Source organism: Eurosta solidaginis, chromosome 1 (assembly GCF_040869045.1).
Source record: "Eurosta solidaginis isolate ZX-2024a chromosome 1, ASM4086904v1, whole genome shotgun sequence".
Lineage (NCBI taxonomy): Eukaryota > Metazoa > Arthropoda > Insecta > Diptera > Tephritidae > Eurosta > Eurosta solidaginis.
In genome coordinates this window covers 76,466,923-76,488,408 of record NC_090319.1, presented here as the reverse complement: position 1 = coordinate 76,488,408, position 21,486 = coordinate 76,466,923, and the positions used below count along the sequence as shown (strand labels likewise).

Below are 21,486 nucleotides of genomic sequence, written 5' to 3'. Positions count from 1 at the left end.
ATATTGACGATTGAAAGACGGTTTGCAGGAAAGAACCAAGTGAGGATGTTAGCTAATTACTGCTGGTCACTTATACGTGAAACTGATGATTCGTCATTTAAACGAAAAAGATCAAGCAAACATTTCTAACTCGAATCTATTTTGAAAAAGTTTAATTTTTCTGTATACAAAGAACAATGGAATCAATAAAAATAATATAATGAGGTGATATCATGCAGTTTTACCGCTGGCCGGTCGGCCGGTCGACCAAGCATGTCAACCATACGTTGCTGCTTTACAGTGGGTGGTAAAAAGGTTGAAATTCTTGTTTTAGAAAAAGAGTTGTAACTTCGTCAATTTTTACCATTTTCCAATAAATAAGGTCTAGTTTTACTCAGAATTAATAGTAGAACAATAATATTCCGATTTGGCTCATATTTGAACACATAATACATACAAGGATAGAAAGCGATCTATGAAAAAAATCGGCGCTAGGTGGCGCAGAGACCGAGATATTCAAAATAATCGTATTGGTGGTCCGATTTGGCTCATATTTGGGACAAATATTACATACAGTCCGGTAGAAGTGACATCCAAATATTTTGGAGTTGGAGGAGGGACAAGCATACGTGACGCAGAGTCGAGTAAAGTCTTTGGAAGGATTATGTATTGAGGACTTAGATTGTAACAAATTGTCAGGAAAGAGTCCTTGTAATAATGAGTCTCTAAATGAACTAAAAAGAATGAGAAATAATAGGCAATTAAATAAACTAAAAACTTGAAAATAAAATAATTAAAAAAAAATGTTCAGTTAAACGGTTTTATTGAAAACAATACTTAGATGAAGTAATAATAATACTAAAAGCTAGAAAATAATTAAGTAGGTCCAAATACTGGTCATCACACTCCTCATCAATCTAGGGCGTTGATCAGACAATTAAATAAAAGCGTTGGACACGTCAAATTTGTATTGATAGTCATATATAAGCCCAAGTGAACCTTAATAAGGTCATGCTGCGCCTCACATTTTTAGAAATTTGACGCGCCCAACGCTTTTATTTAATTGTCTTATCAACGTCCTAGATTGATGAGGAGTGTGATGACTAGTACTTAGGACCTACCTTATTATTTTCTAGCTTTTAGTATTATTATTACTTCGTGTAAGTATTGTTTTCAATGAAACCCGTTTAACTTAAAATTTTTTTTTAATTAGTTTTTTATGGTAGCTTTATAATGGACCGCCGAATTTTTTTTTATTTTACATACCAATAAACTAAATTTTTCCTACTAATAATTGCAACTCTGTTAAAAATGTGACTGCGCAATCAGGTGAGCGCAGCTGTTTGCTATTGTGACCTTTTTTCAGACATGCGCCACTTGTATGAATACACAATGATTTTGAAACTGAAAGAAAAATACAACTAAATATGAGAACCGCGTGCACAAGTGCTTTTAATATGCATATATATTTTTTTAGAACTTTCCAATTAAAGCAAACAAAATTTTTTTTTTAATTTATTTTGTCTGAATTTATTTGGCACATTTTCAAATTTGTCAAAAAAACGTTGCAAAACGTACAATTAATTCATTCACAATTGCATTGAAGAAGCTGGGTTACCTGAGCGTAATGTTAACAGCTTTGGACCGTGCAAATAAGAGTATACATGTTCTTTGAAATGATTTTTAGCCCACCGCAATCGTAATGAAACCATTTAGTATATAGAGTTAAATAATTGGTCCAAATTAATTGCGATAATAAAGTCGACTTTAACAATAACACTGTGCTACACTGATTTTGCACTTTAATAGCGACCTAGTGTCCGTTGTAGGTCTTGATGAGTAGATCAAGATGCCGTGTTTCAAAATTTTCTAACACCCCGAAATTTTCAAGTTATTGTTAAAAAACTGTTTTTCTTGTACCTCACGCATTCCAAAATTAGTTACTCCGTCATTTTTCCATCAAGAAAAACAGTTTTTCAACAATAACTTGAAACTTTCGGGGTGTTAGAAAATTTTGAAACACGGTATCTTGATGTACTAATCAAGACCTACGACGAACACTAGGTCGCTACAAACGTGCTTCAGATATTTTTTTTGTAGCACTGTGTAATTTCGGCATTTAAATATACATTAAATGAAGTTAAAACTCGATTAAGTTCATTTGTTTCATATTATCTAACTATTTGCCAAATGTCTTACGATCTTATAATAGTTTATACGTGGAAATCACAGGTGAAGGACTTTGGCTAAAAATTGTGACGGAACTTACATGTGTATGAATGTAGCTGACACATTGCAAAAAAAGCTTTTATCCAGGGGCTGAAACTTGTATTCCTTTTATAATATAATTCCTTGCAAACTATTAATTTTGGACTTTAAATAATATATTTGGATCAAGATAAAAATTATTTTCAGACTTTTATTTTTTGAGTCCGATAGAATGGAAAAAGTTCGAAAAATAAAAAAGATGCATGATTCGACATGCTATTTCTATAGGGATACCTGGGAACTCGAACATTTTCACATAGGACATTTTTTTGACCAGGACTTTTTCGACTCCGAAAAAAAAAATTATTATTTTCCGTCCCTGCTTTTATCAGACTGCAGTGCATTTCTTCGCTCAATTTATACTTTTATTTTCTGATTTTGGGCTGATGTATTCCTACTACCGAAGCATTTCTCTCATAAAACATGCGACCAAATACTTTAGCTTTCTGTTTACAGTTTACCATTTCAACTATCGTAGGAGTGCGGGTTCGACTCCCACTCCCGGGAGAAAAGGCTTTGAAGAGATTTACAAGGTATAATCGAAACAGATGTCGCCTTGTCCGTCCTGATGTCACGTTGTTTAAATTTTTCCCAAATTATTAAGTAAATTATAAAATTAAAAATTGCTTGAAATAAATGTTTTCATACATTTAAAGCGATACGGGCAATCCCCGGCAAACTCATATTAGTATCATTTTATTTATCATATTTTTACGGAAAAGGTTGAATTTTGTAGTTAATATAACATCAAATTAGTGCAAGTAATTCAAAAGATAAAAAAATGGTTAGAAATAAATGCAATGGCAGCACGAGCACATTTTCTGTCAATGCGTTTATTTACAACCTTGGTATTAATCATCCATTATTCTGTCATTCGCGTGTAAAGTTCGATACATTTTATTGCAACTCTGGCCGCCTGACTGCTCTGTCAGCATTTTTTACAGGATTTTTCAGTTGTCTGTATTCACAATGTTCACAATCAAAGTATTGTGATTGTAGCAGTTAAAATTTGACAGTAAAAAATTATAATTTAGATACATTTCCTTATCGAAAACAAAAACGAGAACATTAGAACAGAAATATAGCAGCACTCTGATGTTTGCGAGTGTATCCTGTCTGTACTGTTAATTGAGAAGTATTACATACATAAGTATAAGTCAGCATTTTATTTATAACAACACTACTTATTCACATCTCGTCCTTAAACGTATATAACTTTGAGCATCACTACCCTTAGATAAATCTAAATACACTGGCGGCAAACCCTTACCAAAAACCTCTATTGCAATTGCACAAACTTCTCCATTCACAACGCCCGGTGCTCCAGAATCTCCATATCCCGCACCATTTTCGGGGTCTTTAACACAAAGCGGATCGCGTATTGGAGCCACACGCACTTTGAAATATAAACTTTCACATTCACTACTTGATGCTACTTTCGTGACTGTAGTTCGAAGTTCATCAGGACATTCCGTGATACTTTTTGTGCCCCATCCACTAATTTCCATTTCTGAGTCCTCGGCTAATTCCGTACCGCAAAGTTTTATTGTGTTCACTGTATCGCTCTTGGTAAAGGGTGTTTGCAATTCAATTATACCTGGTTCCAAATCGTAGAAGATCCCCGATTGTAAATAAATAAAACGACTAGGATAGCCAACTTTCCCCGTGTCGGATAATTTGGTAACACCGGCTTTAACGGTGATCTCATCTAAAGATTGTCTCAACACGCACTTAAGAGCTGTAAGCACGTATTCCACAGTAAGCAATGAACCAACGCATATATAATTTTTCTTTTTAAATATTGCCACTAAAAATGGTCTCTCCGTTATAGGTACAGATCTGCCAGGACTAACACGAAATTGCGCATTCGTGTAGGCCATTATGCAGCTTAGCACAACGAAAAGAAGCGTGAAGTTATTGTTTAAATTCATATTAGTTTAAAACTTTCCACGACACTTGTTAAGTATTAATTAAAGCAAGATAAATTTTGTGGGCGCTATTTATACATCTCGGGTCTGTCATGTGACTAAAAAATAAGCAATGGATTTCAAGAACTTAGCACAATGAAAATACTTAAATACTTGCTTGTTCAAAACAAAATTTCTTTGTAACTGTTTGTTTATACATATACTGTCACAGTTAAATTGTGCTATCGAATTGAGAACGGCTATGTGGGTTAATATGATTGGTAAGATGTTTTTTTTTTTAAATAAATAAATACAGAAAAGTACGAAGGATACACGTAATTAGTTTTATCTCTTTCCAAATTGTTAATAGATATGTTCTATTCTATACCGCCACAAACCCAGAGATGGAAGCAGTGCACTAAGTTTTGAGCAGCGATACTGCTCGATGTGAAGCGAGATGACATAATCAAGATCCTGGGTTAAGTGTTAATGACACGTTAATTTCTTGTGGACTTAAACGTCTGTTCATCTTTCACATATTCGTAAAATTTGGTGATTTCTATAGCATTTTCACACAGAGGGTTAATGAAATAATTAGCTAAGTGTTCTTCATTAAAGCTCTTATTAAACCCAATGTTCCATACAAAATACGAATTCTTAATTGTCTCATTATTGCTCTTAGGCCTAATGGAGTCAAATATCTGGACGGTTTTGCTTGGTGTTTTGGATTTTATTTTTAATGTTACAAATGACAAAATAAAATTGTTTAATTTCCATAATATACACAAAAAATAATAAAACCAAAAAAATTCAAAATTTTGTTTTTGCTGCATTTGAAACATAAGATGCATTTTGTTTTGATTGACTTTAATCCTTAAGTGGAAACAGCTGCTATTTATTTTGAATATTTTCTTGTAAAAAGCGTACTATTTTTTGGGGGCTGCTTACGGATGTTCGTCAATGAAGCAAGTGGCCCTGTATGAAAAGGAAAAAACTAATTATTTTATTAAATAAAATTCCAGTATTTTCTGTTGGAATAAAGAAATTGAGTACATATATTACATAGGTACAAATAAACCAACTTTATTACCCACTACCCATAATCTTTTTACTTTTTAAATATGAATATTTTGGATGTTTTTGCAAGAGAGTGTCTGGTTCCAACCCGGTCCAAAAAGTTTTTTTACATCTTTATATATAAAAATCACATGTCACTATGTTTGTCCGCGATGGACTCCTAAGCTACTGAACCAATTTGGAATTTGTTTTGCACCCCGTGTGTAGTTTGATATTGATATTTGATATTATATAGCGAATGATATCAAGTATAGCACATCACCAGGCCCGTCGATAGGGGGAGGAGGGGGGGGGGGGGGGGGGGAGGGGGGATTACACCGGAGCGGGGTGTCTGAGGGGGCCTAAGTACTAAGACATTTTTTTTTAATTCAGGAGAGTCCTTAGTTGTTCCATGTGCAATTTTTAAGCCGAACTTCAAAATCAATGAATATCTGCATTTCGTTTTAATATTATAGTGAAGTGTGAAAAATAAAAATCTATATATATAAAAGGAAAGGCTAAAATGTGTGTTAGTTGGTCGGTATTTGAAGAGATGCGTCAGTCGATTTTGTTCAAACGTTGACCAGGGTACCCCTAGAATGTGTTTATAGAATATGGATAACAAATGCCCCTGGGTGACTAGGGTCTCGAGATATAATCCAAAACGTGGGCCGGTGAATGCCTAGACAGTGGTTATACATTATGGATATCAAATGAAATCTGTTGATGAGTGATTTAGTACAGAGTAATATATTATACCGCTGGGTGACTAGGGTCTCGAGATATAGGCCAAAACGTGGACCCCGATACCCCTAGAATGTGTGGGTAATATGGATATCAAATGAAAGCTGTTGCTGAGAGCTCTAAAGTGATTTTCATTGTGATATTCGATTTAGTCGCATCAACCTGGCAAAACTGATAAATATGCATGCGAAGCCGAAATACGAGACATGAATTAATAATACCCACATACCTATTTACATACGTCCTATTCGATTTGCCTGAAATTTGGTATATAAATTTGCCTATATTAGTGTTTACGATCCTTTTTTCCGACCAGAGACGGACTGGGACTGGGATTAGGACTAGGACTGGGACTGAGACTCGGAGTGGGACTGGGACTGGAACAAAAGAGATAGACTGAGAGAGAGATAGAATGAGACGAAGATGGAGATAGATGAAGCGAAAAAGACGGAGGGAGGAGTGCATAAAAGGATTAGGAAAAAGTGAAGAGGGGGAGGGCAGAGTTAGACGGAAAAAGCTTTTTAAAATGTACGCAGGTAGGCCAAATTTAGGGCAGAACAACGTCTGCCGGGTCTGCTAGTATATGTATAAAATAGGAACTTAAATTAATAATATTAGTAATAAATGAAAGAAAAGTAAGGCATTCAGTAAAATGTTATGCAATTTTAATGTTGAATGCCATCACAAATTAAGATTAATGAACATGTACGATATGTGTGGGGTGAAAGTAGAGATAAGCCATAAGTTCAATGAGTTAACTAATGAAAAAAATAAATCATTAAAAATAACAATTTTGGTTTCAATTAACTAAGTGACAGGGTTCAGCATAGTTTTGATGTCGTGTGACAGCTCTAATAAAAATGATTTAACATTTTTTAAAAACTCGCAAATTCCTAATGACACGCATAGACGCAAGTATCTTATTGAAGACTTTATAAGAAACGATAGTAAAGAAGTTATTAAAATGAGTAGTACGAGAAGTGGGAACAGCAACAAGTCCGAGTGAGTTTTGCCTCAAGTTATAGTTATCAGAGACAAGGCTGTGTAAATACCCACAGCATATGCCATATTGTAGCTTTGAGTGAACCAACGCGTAGTAGATTGTTCTAAGCGTTGCGTTTGAACATATCTTCCTCAGACTATAAAAATAGCGAATTGTGGATCGCATGTGGGACTTCAGGCGAGGAAGACTTTAACTCTTTCAATTGGAAAACACCTGTCGCTACAAGTTGTTTCAGAATTATACCACGTTCCAGAGCACAACAAATTGTTTAGAGCAAAATGGTCGCAGTCAGTGGCGTGGAACATTTTGTTTACTTTAAAACTACTGTGTTAATTTATATGTATGAGCTTTTCAACATAGACAATTTTTGGTTTGTTTATTTAATTTGAAAATAAATAGTGTTGCCCCTGAGGATGCTGGAGTATTCAGCGAAACGTCGGGCGTAAGGTGAATTAATCGTTTTATTTGTACCAGCATAAATTAGATCAGACTAGCCTACAAATCATAAAAAATAAAAATAAATTTTTCCTTTTCACACATAGTCAATACGCCTTTTTCAAGAAAATATTTAAAATAAAAAGCAGCCGTTTCCTCTTTAAGATTAAAGTCAATCAAAACAAAATGCGTGCGCAACTGGTTATTCATAGATGTTTCAAATGCAGCAAAAATAAAATTTTCAATTTTTTTTGGTGTTTTATTATTTTTTGTGTAATTTATGGAAATTAAACAATTTTATTTGGTCATTTGTAACATTAAAAATAAAATCCAAAACACCAAGCAAAACCGTTTAGATTTTTGACTCCATTAGGCGAGTGCCTAAGAGCAATAATGAGACAATTAAGAATTTGAATTTTGTATGAAACATTGGGTTCAATAAGAGCTTTAAGTAGAAAACTTAGCTAATTATTTCATTAACCCTCCTTTGTGAAAATGCTACAGAAATCATTAAATTTTACGAATATGTGAAAGATGAACAGACGTACAAGTCCACAACAAATTAACGTCTCATTAACTCTTAACCCAGGATCTTGATTATGTCAGCTCGCTTCACATCGAGCAGTATTGCTGCTCAAAACTTAGTGGGCTGCTTCCAACTCTGGTTCTGTGGCGGTATAAAATAGAACATATCTATTAGCAATTTAGAAAGAGATAAAATTAATAACGTTTACCCTTTGTGCTTTTCTGTTTTTATTTATTCAAAAAAAAAAAAAACCGACAATCTTACCAATCATACCAACCCACATAAGCGTATTCAATTCAATGGCACAATTCACCTGTGCAAATATGTATATAAAAACAACTACAAGGAAATTTTCTATGAAAAAGTATAGCAAAATATTTACCCAAATTAGCGCGCATTTCATTTCTATAGAATATGCATAAAAACCTTGAATTTGTTATTTTGATAAAGTAAAATTGTATTACTTAGGTTTATAGAGCCCATATAGGAAATTTATATGGAAATGTCTTTTTTAAAAGTTTTATAAATCTTTTGTATATTTTATCAATAAAGGGATTGAAATTTTAATTGGGCACTTTCACACAAAAATTTACTGCACCTATAGTGGGCTTGGGCGATCATTTGCAGATCTCGCCTTCTATTAATCTCGCCCAATCCTATTGGAACGCTTAGGAATAGCAGGCACAGTGAACAGTGCACCTCAGGAAGGGTTAAACATAATTTTGCAATGTATGCCTCAAGAAGTGTTCGTGCAGGGATTGTCCGTGAAAGGAGATCTACGGCTAAGAGAATTCGCGACGATATTAGATGATATAGCAGGAGGACGATTAAATAACTGACCCTACGTCCGAAACCGACCATATCACCTCTCGGTGGTACAGAACATAAGATAAGGGAGAAATGGGAAGAAAGCATGGATGGTGGTAGGGGCATTGCAATCTTCACAAAATGCTCGGAAATGGAAAATGGAACTGGAGCTGGACTGTATTCAAAGCATCTGGGGATAAAGGAAAGATTTCTTGACTCATGCAGGGTCTTCCAGGAGGAGGTGTATACTTAAAAATGCAGCCAGATTGCACTAAGATAGTACTGTCAAGGCCGATTTAAAGGCATAAGGATCCAACGTGATAAAGCTGAATTGCGTACGGAGGTGTCAAGCCTCGCTGGCATCTATAAGGCATCTCAGTGCCTCCTTTTACTGGGTCCCTGGACACAACAATATTGAAGGGAATAAATTGGTTATGGGCTCAAGCTGAACAAATCTGCAGTGAAAGAACTTACCAAGTCAGTGCTCTATTACATCGATGCAAAACATCAAGCTCCCTCTGTAGAAGCTGTCAGGAAGAAGAAGAGTCGATGCATCGTTTTCTCTGCCGATATCCAGAACAGCAAACAAACTCAGAAGGCTCAGATTTCTAGGCGTATGATTTTTTGGCAGTTCTTAAGAGAAAGCAGGTGCTTTGTTGAGGATTACTAGAACTAAGCCAAACAACTGAATGACGCAATTTTAAAGATAAGACAGTGAAGTGGCGCCGAGCAGGAGGATTGGTTAGATATGGTGCTAATACGGCCATGGCTATCTTTTTGAGGAAAGGTTTCTAGTTTCAGCACATGCGAATTTGTCGTGTCAGGGCTAGAGCTCAAGTCATGATAAGGAACCACCTATCCTCGTGTATGCTATCGAACTTGAGCACTAAAGACCTACCGGGAGTAGCAATAAAGCGGCACCATCCTTTATTCTGCTACCTGGCTCATAACGTGGAAGCCCCAGGAGGGCAGTTCAAAAAGCTGGTAAACTAGGAGGGGTATAAAGGGCGGCTTGCCAAAGGCGCAGATGCAATTGCGCACCACAGCGCATGCGGAGGGGACGGTACGGATTGTAAAACTGAGTTGGTTTTTTTTTATATTTACTACAGATAATTCTACAAGTGGAAAGCAGTGGTAGCGTTCCTGCATATCTCGAGGCAACCTTAAGTAATGTGATCTAAGCATAATATCACGGTATTGATTGTATGAACGGAGGGTCCTTGAAAAGTCACCCTTTTTAGACAAAGCATATATCACTCCCTAAAGAAGGTAGAGAAGTGAAAAGCTCACACCATCCATAAGTGTGTAGAGGGAAAATTTGGACAAAATAAAGAAATTTCGACCATAGAGGAACATGGAATAGCAAAGCCACCTTGGTGGAGTAAGAAGCTGAGTCTTCTTATAGGGCAGGTAAAAGAAGATTTTTAAGCTGGCAAAAGTTACGAAAAGCGATAAGTGCTAAGACGAATATAGAGACCTGTAGAAGAATCTTCAAACGTGAAGTCAACAGGTCGAAAAGGGTATCATAGAAAAATTTCTGTGCGGAATGCTCAGTAAAACGGCGATACCTAGGAAAGTCCTATTCAAGGGATATGGAGTCCAGAGACTGATCAAAATGGGCGACGTGAAATTGTCACGTAGTAGTAAAGAGTCTCTTGAGGACTCCTTTAATGATAAACAATGAGAGATATACAATAACTGCGGAGGCTTACATTAAATCATTGCGTGTAAACTTCAGTGCAGGATGCGAAAGGAAGGCATATTTGGCCATACAGTTGGAAAATTTAGCTTCTACGATATATTTTCTCTCCACTGGTTGATGTTGATTGACTTTGCCAAGGCTCGAATTATGATCATCTACAGTACCAGGTTCCAGCATTAAAAGATTCATTTAGCTACATACATGGCAGTCTCCTGATCGAAGAACACGATATCAAATGGATTACATCATGATCGACGACAAGCATAGCATAGTGTCCTGGTTACTACGAGATCCAAATATCGACTCAACTTTGTTGCAGGAAGTATAAGCACACAGCTCTATGAAGCAAAGGAAGTTTGTGCAGTTACATTCAGTGTCGACAGTATATACATCTTTTTGATAAATAGCCGAAAACAAACCAGCAGAAATTCTAAAGGAAGCGTGCTTAAGCTACAGTCGCGCAAAAATATTCATATATTGATACTCACACGGCAATTAAGGCAATGATATAACACAGTACTTCATCAAGAAGTGTCCTGGAATGCAATGAACCATTGGAAAAAGTTCGCTCAGGCCGGAACATACATCTGTATTGGGTTCCCGGTCATAAGAGGATAGAAGGTTACAAAAAGGCCGATCAGTTGTCAAAGGAGGGTGCAGCACTCGCTGAATCGACGGTAAACGTCCCAAACCGTTTGGGAGAAATCAAAAGTAGGCAGGATTTGCATCAAGCAGGAAAGGCGTGGACAGAAGCGCGGGGCTGCATAATTTCTAAGATGATGTGCAAATCCTATAATTTTGGACTCACAAAGTGGCTCATATCACGTACATTAGCAGTGGATACATCATTATTAGAGTTACCAGCGGCACAAGTATTAACGGAAATGGCATTAACGGCAGCGGTACGATCACAATTGTAGTAACGGCAGAAACATCAGCAGTTGTAACATCAATGGAAGACACGCCAGCGGGAGGAATGTAATTGGAAACTGAAACGCCAACTATATCAGCGGTCATACGTTTGAGTTAGGATAGCGTAGCAGTAGGTGGAAATTCGATACCTGTGTCGGTTAAAATTTGTGCAAAACTTTTTTTCAGGGATGACATTGAACTTGAATCGCCACCACACCTAATGTTTTAAAGCTTCCTCCTTTGCTTATTTAATATTTTATTTTAATATTTAAAAGTTGATTTACTAATTACAAATATTTTCAATGAATATTTTTATACCTTTCATGATAATGAAATGGTATATACACTTTGTCACGAATCTCAAAATTGTAAGTCCTTAAGAGAAAATAAACAGACCCACCATTAAGTATACCGAAATAATCAGGATGAAGAACTGAGTTGATTTAGCCATGTCCGTCTGTCTGTTTGTATGCAAACTAGTCCCTCAATTTTTGAGATATCTTAATAAAATTTGGTGAGCGGGTGTATTTAGGTGTCCGATTAGACATTTGTCGGAACCGGCCGGATCTGACCACTATACCATATATCCTCCATACAACCGATTTTTCAGAAAAAGAGGCTTTTTGTCATATCAGATTGAAGCTTTAAACTTCACCCTATGCTTTCGTATACTCGTATTGCAGATATTGTTGACTGAAAAAATCATAGAGATCGGTGGTGTATATAGTATATATCTCATACAATCGATTGTTCAGATAAGAAACTTTTCGTAATTACTGCCCCATTTTAAGAGCTAGAGGCATCAAATTTCAACGAATGCTTACGTATATAGCATATATTGTTGTCTATATCGGTGGTATATATATATAATATACCCCATATAAACTGCCATTTTTGCCCCTTTTTCTAGAAGCTTCAAATTTCATCAAATACTTACGTTTACGTCATATATTGTTGAAATACGTGATTCGTAGCCATATTTTTTACATGCAGACCACAAAAAACGTGAAACTTTGCATCCTCACACAAAGTATCTACCTATTTTTTATACTCAGCTGAGCAGAGCTCACAGAGTATATTAACTTTGTTTGCATAACGGCAATCCGTAACGGCATAACCTAATCGAGATAGATATAGACTTCTATATATCAAAATGATCTGGGCGAAAAAAGAAATTTATTTAGCCATGTCCGTCCGTCCGTCCGTAAACACGATAACTTGAGTAAAGTTTGAGGTATCTTAATGAAAGGAGCACGACGCAAATTGGAAGAGAAGCTCGGCCTTAGATCTCTTCGGAGGTTATCGCGCCTTACATTTTTTTTTTTTGCTTTTTATCTTAATGAAATTTGGTACGTAAGTTCCTGGGCACTCATCTCAGATCGCTATTTAAAATGAACGAAATCGGACTATAACCACGCCCACTTTTTCGATATCGAAAATTTCGAAAAACCGATAAAGAGCCCTAATTCATTACCAAAGACGGATAAAGCTATGAAACTTGGTAGGTGGGTTGATCTTATGACGCAGAATAGAAAATTAGTAAAATTTTTGGACAATGGGCGTGGCACCGCCCACTTTCAAAAGAAGGTAATTTAAAAGTTTTGCATGCTATAATTTGGCATTCCTTGAAGATATCATGATGAAATTTGGCAGGAACCTTACTCCTATTACTATATCTGTACTAAATAAAAATTAGCAACATCGGATGACGACCACGCCCACTTAAAAAAAAATTGCTGAAAGTCAAATTTTAACAAAAAATGTAATATCTTTACAGTATATAAGTAAATTACGTCAACAATCAATTCCAATAATGATATGGCTCAACAAAATACAAAATCAAATAAAAATTTCAAAATGGGCGTGGCTCCGCCCTTTTTTCATTTAATTTGTCTAGAATACTATTAATGCCACAAGTCGAACAAAAATTTACCAATCCTTGTGCAATTTGGTAAGGGCATAGCTTCTATAAAGATAACTGTTTTCTGTGCAAATGGACGAAATCGGTTGAAGTCACGCCAGTTTTTATACACAGTCGACCGTCTGTCCTTCCGCTCGGCCCTTAACACGATTACTTGAGCAAAAATCGATATATCTTTACCAAACTCAGTTCACGTACTTATCTGAACTCACTTTGTATTGGTGTAAAAATGGCCGAAATCCGACTATGAATACGCCCACTTTTTCGATATCGAAAATTTTGAAAAAATTTAAAAAAAAAATGCCATAATTCTATACCAACTATGAAAAAAGGGATGAAACATTGTAATTCGATTGGTTTATTGACGCAAATTATAACTTCAGAAAAATTTTGTAAAATGGGTGCGACACCTCCCATATTAAGTAGAATAAAATGAAAAAGTTCTGCAGGGCGAAATCAAAAGCCCTTGGAATCTTGGCAGGAATACTGTTCGTGGTATTACCTATATATAAATATAAAAGCGGTACCCGACAGATGATGTTCTGGGTCACCCTGGTCCACATTTTGGTCGATATCTCGAAAACGCCTTCACATGTACAACTAAAGATCACTCCCTTTTAAAACCCTAATTAATATCTTTCATTTGATACCCATATCGTTCAAACACATTCTAGAGTCACCCCTGGTCCACCCTTATGGCGATATCTCGAAAAGGCGTCCACCTATAGAACTATGGCCCACTCCCTTTTAAAATACTCTTTAATACCTTCCATTTGATACCAATATCATACAAACACATTCCAGGGTTACCCTAGGTTCATTTTCCTACATGGTGATGTTCCCTTATTCTGTCTCCAAAGCTCTCAGCTGAGTATGTAATGTTCGGTTACACCCGAACTTAGCCTTCCTTACTTGTTTATTTTATATTTATCTTAATAATCGTTTAAGTATGTACATCTGTTCACTATATATTTCTTATCTTATGCAGCCGATTATTTGGAGATTACGAAAGGGATAAGATTATTATTGTTCAGCCCGCCCCATTCATGAAAGGCACAGCCGAAGACAGTCCCGTCCTTACATGTTTATACATCAAAAAAGAATATCAAAGAAAAGTATAAAAAGATATTTCACATAAATAACAAACATAGTTATTTAAAGTGGATAATGTTCAAGTGTATATTGTGGTTTACAAAATCATATGCTGAATTTCCCCCTACCGCGGGCAAAAGTGTTAACACATCAAAAATAGTTAAATATAATTCTGTACGATTACCACATGCCTATTTTCCCATTGTACTTACTTCGTTATTTATTATTGACTCATATTCAGCGGCATCATTTAATCACGTACTCCCAAGGTTCAAAAGTTTATCTGGTTCTTAGTCGATAATGGTTCATTGCTATAAGATTGATGAGATTATTTTAATATGAATTTTTTATACATACCAACTATAAACATTAGGGTGGTCTTTAAAAATCCAGTTGTAATGCCATGGTCAAAGGTATCCCATATAAATTTTGGTGTCATTCATTTTTTTATAAAAGTATATTCATTATATATATAACATATCCAAAAACTAAAATGGCGTATTTTTTCTGTTTTTTTTTTAAGTTTTAAGTAAATGCATCTCTTTATTTTTGATATTATGGTACTTTTGAGCTGTGATAACTACAGAATGGCTGAACCGATTTTAAAGATCTTGGTACCATTAGATAGGTATTCAAATAGGATTTCGAAAACGTATACTGTAAAAATTTTTATTTCGCTGAAAAACCATTTTTTTAAGTTTTTTAAAAACTAAACTTGGAAAAAATACAAAGATCAAGCATTTAAAAACAAAAAAAATGCTTTTCAGTGTAATAAAAACTTTATCAGTGTACGATTTCGATGCCCATTAGAATACCTTTACAGTGGTACCAAGATCTTGAAAATCGGTTGAGCCATTCCGTAGTTATCACAGCTCAAAATTACCATGATATCAAAATATAAAGAGATGCATTTACTTAAAGCTTAAAAAAAAAACAGAAAAAATACGCCATTTTAGTTTTTGGATATGTTATATATATTAATAGACCTAAGCTATGTCGTTAAATTTTCACAGTTCTAATTACTCTATGAACCGTTTCCAACCGGGATCAAAGTTTCAAAGTGACTCCGGTGCTGCGGCACTAAGGGCTTCTACTGGTAACTACCCCGTTTGCTGGCTCAAACATCATTTCCCAGAAAAAGGAACCCATTTAAGGCACTGGACTGGTAAACTGGTTCAGTGATGGGTCGAAGTTTAATGAAAAGGTTGGCAGGTGGTTTTCTGTGAGCGACTCAAGGAGTGCCGTGAGCAGAACCCAAATGAGACAGTAAGTGGGATGCTTTCCAGTGCTGCCACGATAAGGAATTAAACGTTGACCCGAGCTGCCAATTAGTAATTAGAGCCCTCAGCTCAATAGGTATACAATCTAGAATGAGGTGAGAGTGCCAGGACTCGATTTTAATTGCCTCGAACTCTTTCTAGATTAGTATCATCCCGATCTCGTGGCATAGAAATATGCATGCAGCTGCCACACAGTTGTAGGAAATTCGAAGTTGCACTAACCACTGCACTAGTTGCACTAGACTGCTCTTCTACAGATGGGCTGCGAGTCAGCAATGTAAACGCTGTGCAGACACTACCTTTTGCTGGGTAGCGAGACTTGTCCAGAGTGAAGTGGACGGTAGACGATCTACCCCACTTATACCTTTACCAAAGCTCTTTTATCCCAGGTGACTAAGGTTATGACGGGTTGTTGTACGATGGGATTCCAATATGAGGAGGTTGGACTCATTGAGGTTATCCACGAACTGTTGGAGCTGTACGCATTAATTGACAAAAGTCACGACGTCACGTAGGTCCCGAAGTTTCAGCACATCTTAAAAATAATGAAGGTAGTATTTCATTGAATGAAGATCACAAAATGTTTGAAACTGCAGGGAAGTTTTCGCGGTTGATCCGGTAGCGCAAATAATCGCTTGGCTATCCGAGAAGGTGGCAACCCTTTTAGCGTAACTAACCTGATTGAAACAAGCCAGAAAATATACACGGAGATCTGCCCGAACACCTGGCTTGGACCAACCCCATTAGAGAAAAATATTCTATAATATTGTGATGATGCTTTTCCCCTGACTCAAATCTGATACCTTCGGTGTTGTAGGCCCTCGCACGACCTCTATAACACGCTGGCCATATATTTTAGTTAGGTTCTATTTATTAGCATCGCTCCGCATAAGAATCTTATATATTTTTTATACCAAAATAATAACCGGCATATTTCGCTCTCTCTCTTTCAGAATCCCAACCTCCCCACCAATGCCTCACCATTTCGTCGCGCCTGGGGTCAATCGTCCTTTCGCACACCACGCACCGACAAACACAGCCCCCATCATCATCAGCAGACGCAATTACAACAACAATCCGGTCAGCATCAGCATCTCAGTCCATTAGTGCGTCTCGCTTCATCGATGACCGCATCCGACAATGACGTCTACATCAAATCAATGCATCACGGTGGCGCAGGCAGCGGCTATCATGATGAGCTCAAACAAGCACGCAGTCAACATCAGATAGCAACAGCAGCGGCTGCTTTGGTTGCAGCAAGAAATGCGAATGCTGCTCAAATAAAAACGGCACCACAGACTGCGTTATCAAATACAACGACTAATGGTGGTAATAACAACAACAACAACAACAATGGAAGCAGTCACTTGAAGTTGCCTACAGTTAAAACTACACCGCCAACAATAGAGAACAGTGTCACAGGTGTCGCTGCCTGGGGTACAGCATTTGAAAAGCTCTTAGATGATCCCGCTGGTATGCACACATTCGGTGAATTCCTGAAAAAGGAATTCTCCGGTGAGAATATTTATTTTTGGACCGCTTGTGAGCGCTTTCGTGCCTTGGAAAGCAGTACTGAACGTGTTGCACAAGCAATAGCCATCTTTTCGAAACATTTAGCGAATGGCGCCTTAGAACCTGTAAATGTTGACTCACAGGCGCGTAATTTGACACAAGAAAAATTGCAAACTGCCGAACCGGATATTTTTGCGCCAGCACAAAAACAAATATTCAATTTAATGAAATTCGACAGCTATCAACGTTTTATACGTTCCGACATGTATAAGAGTTGTCTGGAGGCGGAAGAGAAACGGCAACCTTTACCCTACAAGGCGGAGGATTTAGATGAGTTGCTGAGAACGCCAGCGCATCACGCGGCTCAAGTGAACGCTACTACGTCTAAGGTGAGTACACTTTCAATTGATGAATTCAATTTCACTCCTCTAATAAAGGGTAACAGGTTTTTGGGGAGCGAGAAAATTTTAACGCAGGATTACAAACACCAAGCCCTTTTAATTCATTACATCAAATTATTTCCATAAGCCCCCATTAATCCCGGTGCTAACCTTGCCTACGATAGATGTGACCTAACCCCAGCTGGTTAGCGGCTTAGAATAAACCCGCGGAAGGTATGCCTGTCGTAAGAGGCAACTAGAATACCCAGATGATTCAAGGGGTTGCCAGCGCAATTTATAGCTTCTCCAACCCAATTGTCAACCTCAACGTCCCGTGGCGAATCCTGTTTCTTTAGCAGCCGAGATTCTGGCCACCCCAAGTTCCATGTGTATAGATGGTGGGGGAAGGGATGTCCTAAAAGATTCAATGTGGTCATATTTAATCGCCCCCGAGATGATCGGGCCTGTACGTTAATGCTGCTTATTACCGGAACCTAACGGATCTATATCCGGCAATAGACCATCAAACCTTCGGGAAGTGTCTTTATCGCTACAACAACAACATCGAGTTTCAGGTATCTTTAAAATTCCTTACGAAAGAACTTGGGATGATCTTGAAGGTTAGATAGTCATGTCAAAACCCTCGCACCGAAGTCGGGATAGTATCCAAGGCAGTAGTACCCGGTAAAGGATATTCACTGCGGCAACACTCCCCAAAACTTACGAGAAAATTTGTGGTGCCACTCAAACAATATCTCAAAATTTAGGCAACCTCTCCTGTAGTGATCCGGTAGACTTTTTTATGGAGGCGTTCTTAAAGCAACATAACTAGAAAGAGTATGACGCATGGCTCTGACTTTAATCATCGAAGTTCTTTGCTTAATTTCGCCCAACAAACATACTAGGAGAAACTGGTGCACCGCAAAAAATGGTGAATGTAGGCAAGGTAAGAGCTTCGAGTCACAAATAGGCTAGTCCCTTAGAGACCGACTGTGATGCCACAAGCTTATTATTTTCCATACTCGAATGAACCAGAAAGCCTATTAAATGGCATCACGTCCTTTACATCAGCTGTGGCTACTTGGTTTAAGCTATTCAAGAATTTTCCTCTTTATCGTTTCCTTAGAGCTCCTTTAACACCTTTGGAAATTAAAGTGTATTTATAGACCCGGAAGGCGATTCGCTGCCTAAAACTCACATGATTTTCTCTTCAAAGCAGGACGGGGCAGCATAGTCCTTATGAGGGCTTTTGTGTATACATGTACAAGAGCAACTTTTAAGCAGTGACGACTTGGATCTGTGACTGATATAATGAAGGCTAACTGATGAGTATACAGATCCAACAACAACATGATCTGTCAATGAACAGTGATAGAGGAGCAAGAGAATCTAAATCTTTTTTCACAATACGAATAATCGAAATCAACGAGACGCAGACGCCGATGCAGTCAGTCAGTCGCTTCCAAGCTGTCACTGCGATTTACTGTGATCTTTCAGACGCTGTGACAGAAATACAGTTATATGAACATTTTTCATTTCTCTTATCTGGCATTTTTCACACGGTTTTCCTAGTTGTTGGGGTATGGAGAAACGGCATTCCAATGCTTTGGAACTCCATTCACTATTTTCGAGTTACATATGATGATATTTGACAGATAGGTTTCAGCCGACTCAACCTCAAACCTCAATTTCTCGCAAATTCTTTCGTTCGTGTAGACGATTTTGACGGTAGGCCAATGTTCTGCCGTCAATCATATATTGGAACCCGCGGTCTAACATATTCTGGACTGTGAAACGCCTGCGAACCGGACTCGGAATTCCAACGGTTCTACTCTGCTTTTTAAGACTAACAAGGAAACGACCACCATTTCTTCAAAACTGCATAAGAAAGACTGTGCTATACCCAGTTTAACCTCCTTAGAGAGACAGCCATATACATTTTCACTCAACCTTATCGACATTTTTTTATAATTTATCTCTTAGATTGAATCATCCGTTTCTATATAGTAACCCTTACAAAGCTCTAATTGTATTTTATTTCTTCTTCGCTTTAGCTCAAAAAGTCTGCTAGCAACGCAGAGGATCGCTGTCGCAAAAGCTTGCTACCTTGGCATCGTAAGACGAGCAGCAGTAAGGCGCCACGTGATGCTGCCGAACTCGCCAGTGAGAATAAACACTCAACCAGCAAGCTAGCGCTGCTATCCAGTCATTCACTCAAAGTCGCAGCCGCACATAATTCACAAAGCGATATACACAGTTCGCGTTCATCGCTTTCCTCATTCGATGGTCTGCCAGGTGCTTCCATACTACCAGGCACCTGTCGCGTCATCCTAACCGATGCTTCTACAACAATGGTGCAGGTGCGCGCCAACGAAACAGTGGTTCAGCTGGTGGAACGATTACTGGAGAAACGTGGTCTTACTTACCAATATTACGATGTGGTGGCTAAAGGTACTACCAAATCGATTGATTTGCAGACTTCGTCCCAAACATTGGTGGGTAAGGATGTGCTTATCGAACAACGCGTTTCCTTTAAATTGGATTTGCCTGATCGTAAAGTTATTTCTGTAAAAAGTAAACCAAAAAAGCAATTACATGAAGTTGTACGTCCTATTCTGCATAAATACAACTATGACTATGAAGCGGTGCAGGTAGTGATACGTGAAACGCAAGAGCCAGTCGATTTGTCCCTCACAGTCACATATGCTGATGGACAACGTTTACAGGCCGTGTGGTTAAAGCCGCCGCCGCTAGTACAAAGCTCAGATTATCAAAATGGCAATGGTTGTGCAGCAAAGGTTCCCAAATCGTCCACTACAACAAAGAGTGTCTCCTTTCCCAGCCAAATTAAGCCAGCGAATGCTGGAGTCATTACACTCCACAATGCCAATGGAAATAGTGTGCTGAAATCGCATCCCATGCAGAGCGCCTTAGATGAGATTACGAATAAAGTGTTCACTGAGTTGATGCAAGGCAAAGTGGAAGCTGCAAGTGCCGAAAAAACACAGCAATTGACAACTACCAACTGCAAAACGAATGACCTGACTTCACTTAAGGTGAGTTTCTTGAGAGATAATGATCTAACGTGCTGAATATTATTTTATATACCACTTAATTTTTCCTCCCTATTAGTCTGATGACTGCGCTTCCGAAACTTCTTCCGTTTTCGAACGCGTACGCCGTCGTGATACCAACATTGCTGGACTCAAATCAAAACTGAAAAAACGTTCGACAAGCAGTCAACAATCCGAAGAGACAAGTCAAGGCACTATTACAGTAGGCAATGGACAAATGAATGCGCCAACAACAGGCACTACAGTGGTAGATATTAAGAAACCGATTATAGCTAAACTGAAAGCTGGGGTTAAACTGCAGATGCCTGAGCGAGTAGCTGAAAACCAAGGTAAGTACCTAGTGCTGGAGTAAAATTTATAGCTTCTCCAACCCAATTGTCAAGCTTACCTATCCGTGGCGAATCCTGTTTATTTAGCAGGTGAACCAGGCGGCAGGTGAATATCCAAGGACCAAGAAGATATCGAAGCTGGAACTGGTCCCTCTAATAGGGTAGAGGCCTTCCCCATTCATCTGTTTCCATGGGCGGGTTCTTTCTCTTCGGTAGTGCCGTCGCCCGCCAATGTGAAGAGGTCCATATATTTTTCGAAGACCTTTGCTTTCCAATAAATCTACAACTGCTTCATCTGATAAGGCAGCACAAGTAAGCGATACGGGAACGCTATGTAATTTAGCTCTACAAATTTTCGTTTGTCGAGAGATGAAGCTACTAATCATTTGCCTACTTGTCCCCAATAGCATTCTCCATTTAATTTGTTTGTGTTTATGCTAGCTTCCAGATAAGCAAAGTCCTTTACTATTTCGAAATTAGGGATCCAAGCGAGTTAAGGCGCTAAGAATATATGTATTTTCCCGCGGTAGCATGTCTGTTTTTATAGGCGTTAAAATCC

The 21,486-nt window shown here is 37.8% G+C and overlaps 1 protein-coding gene across 3 annotated transcripts in view; it reads left to right on the top strand.

The window, feature by feature from the left end:
• The window catches only part of loco (locomotion defects), a 418,869-nt gene that overhangs the window by 391,369 nt on the left and 6,014 nt on the right, over window positions 1-21,486 (top strand). For all 3 annotated transcript variants that reach the window (XM_067758422.1, XM_067758429.1, XM_067758424.1), the window contains 3 exons: window positions 16,586-17,533; window positions 19,579-20,580; window positions 20,657-20,927. In XM_067758422.1, coding sequence (XP_067614523.1) covers window positions 16,586-17,533; window positions 19,579-20,580; window positions 20,657-20,927 — 2,221 coding nt within the window. The remainder of the gene's footprint in view (window positions 1-16,585; window positions 17,534-19,578; window positions 20,581-20,656; window positions 20,928-21,486) is intronic.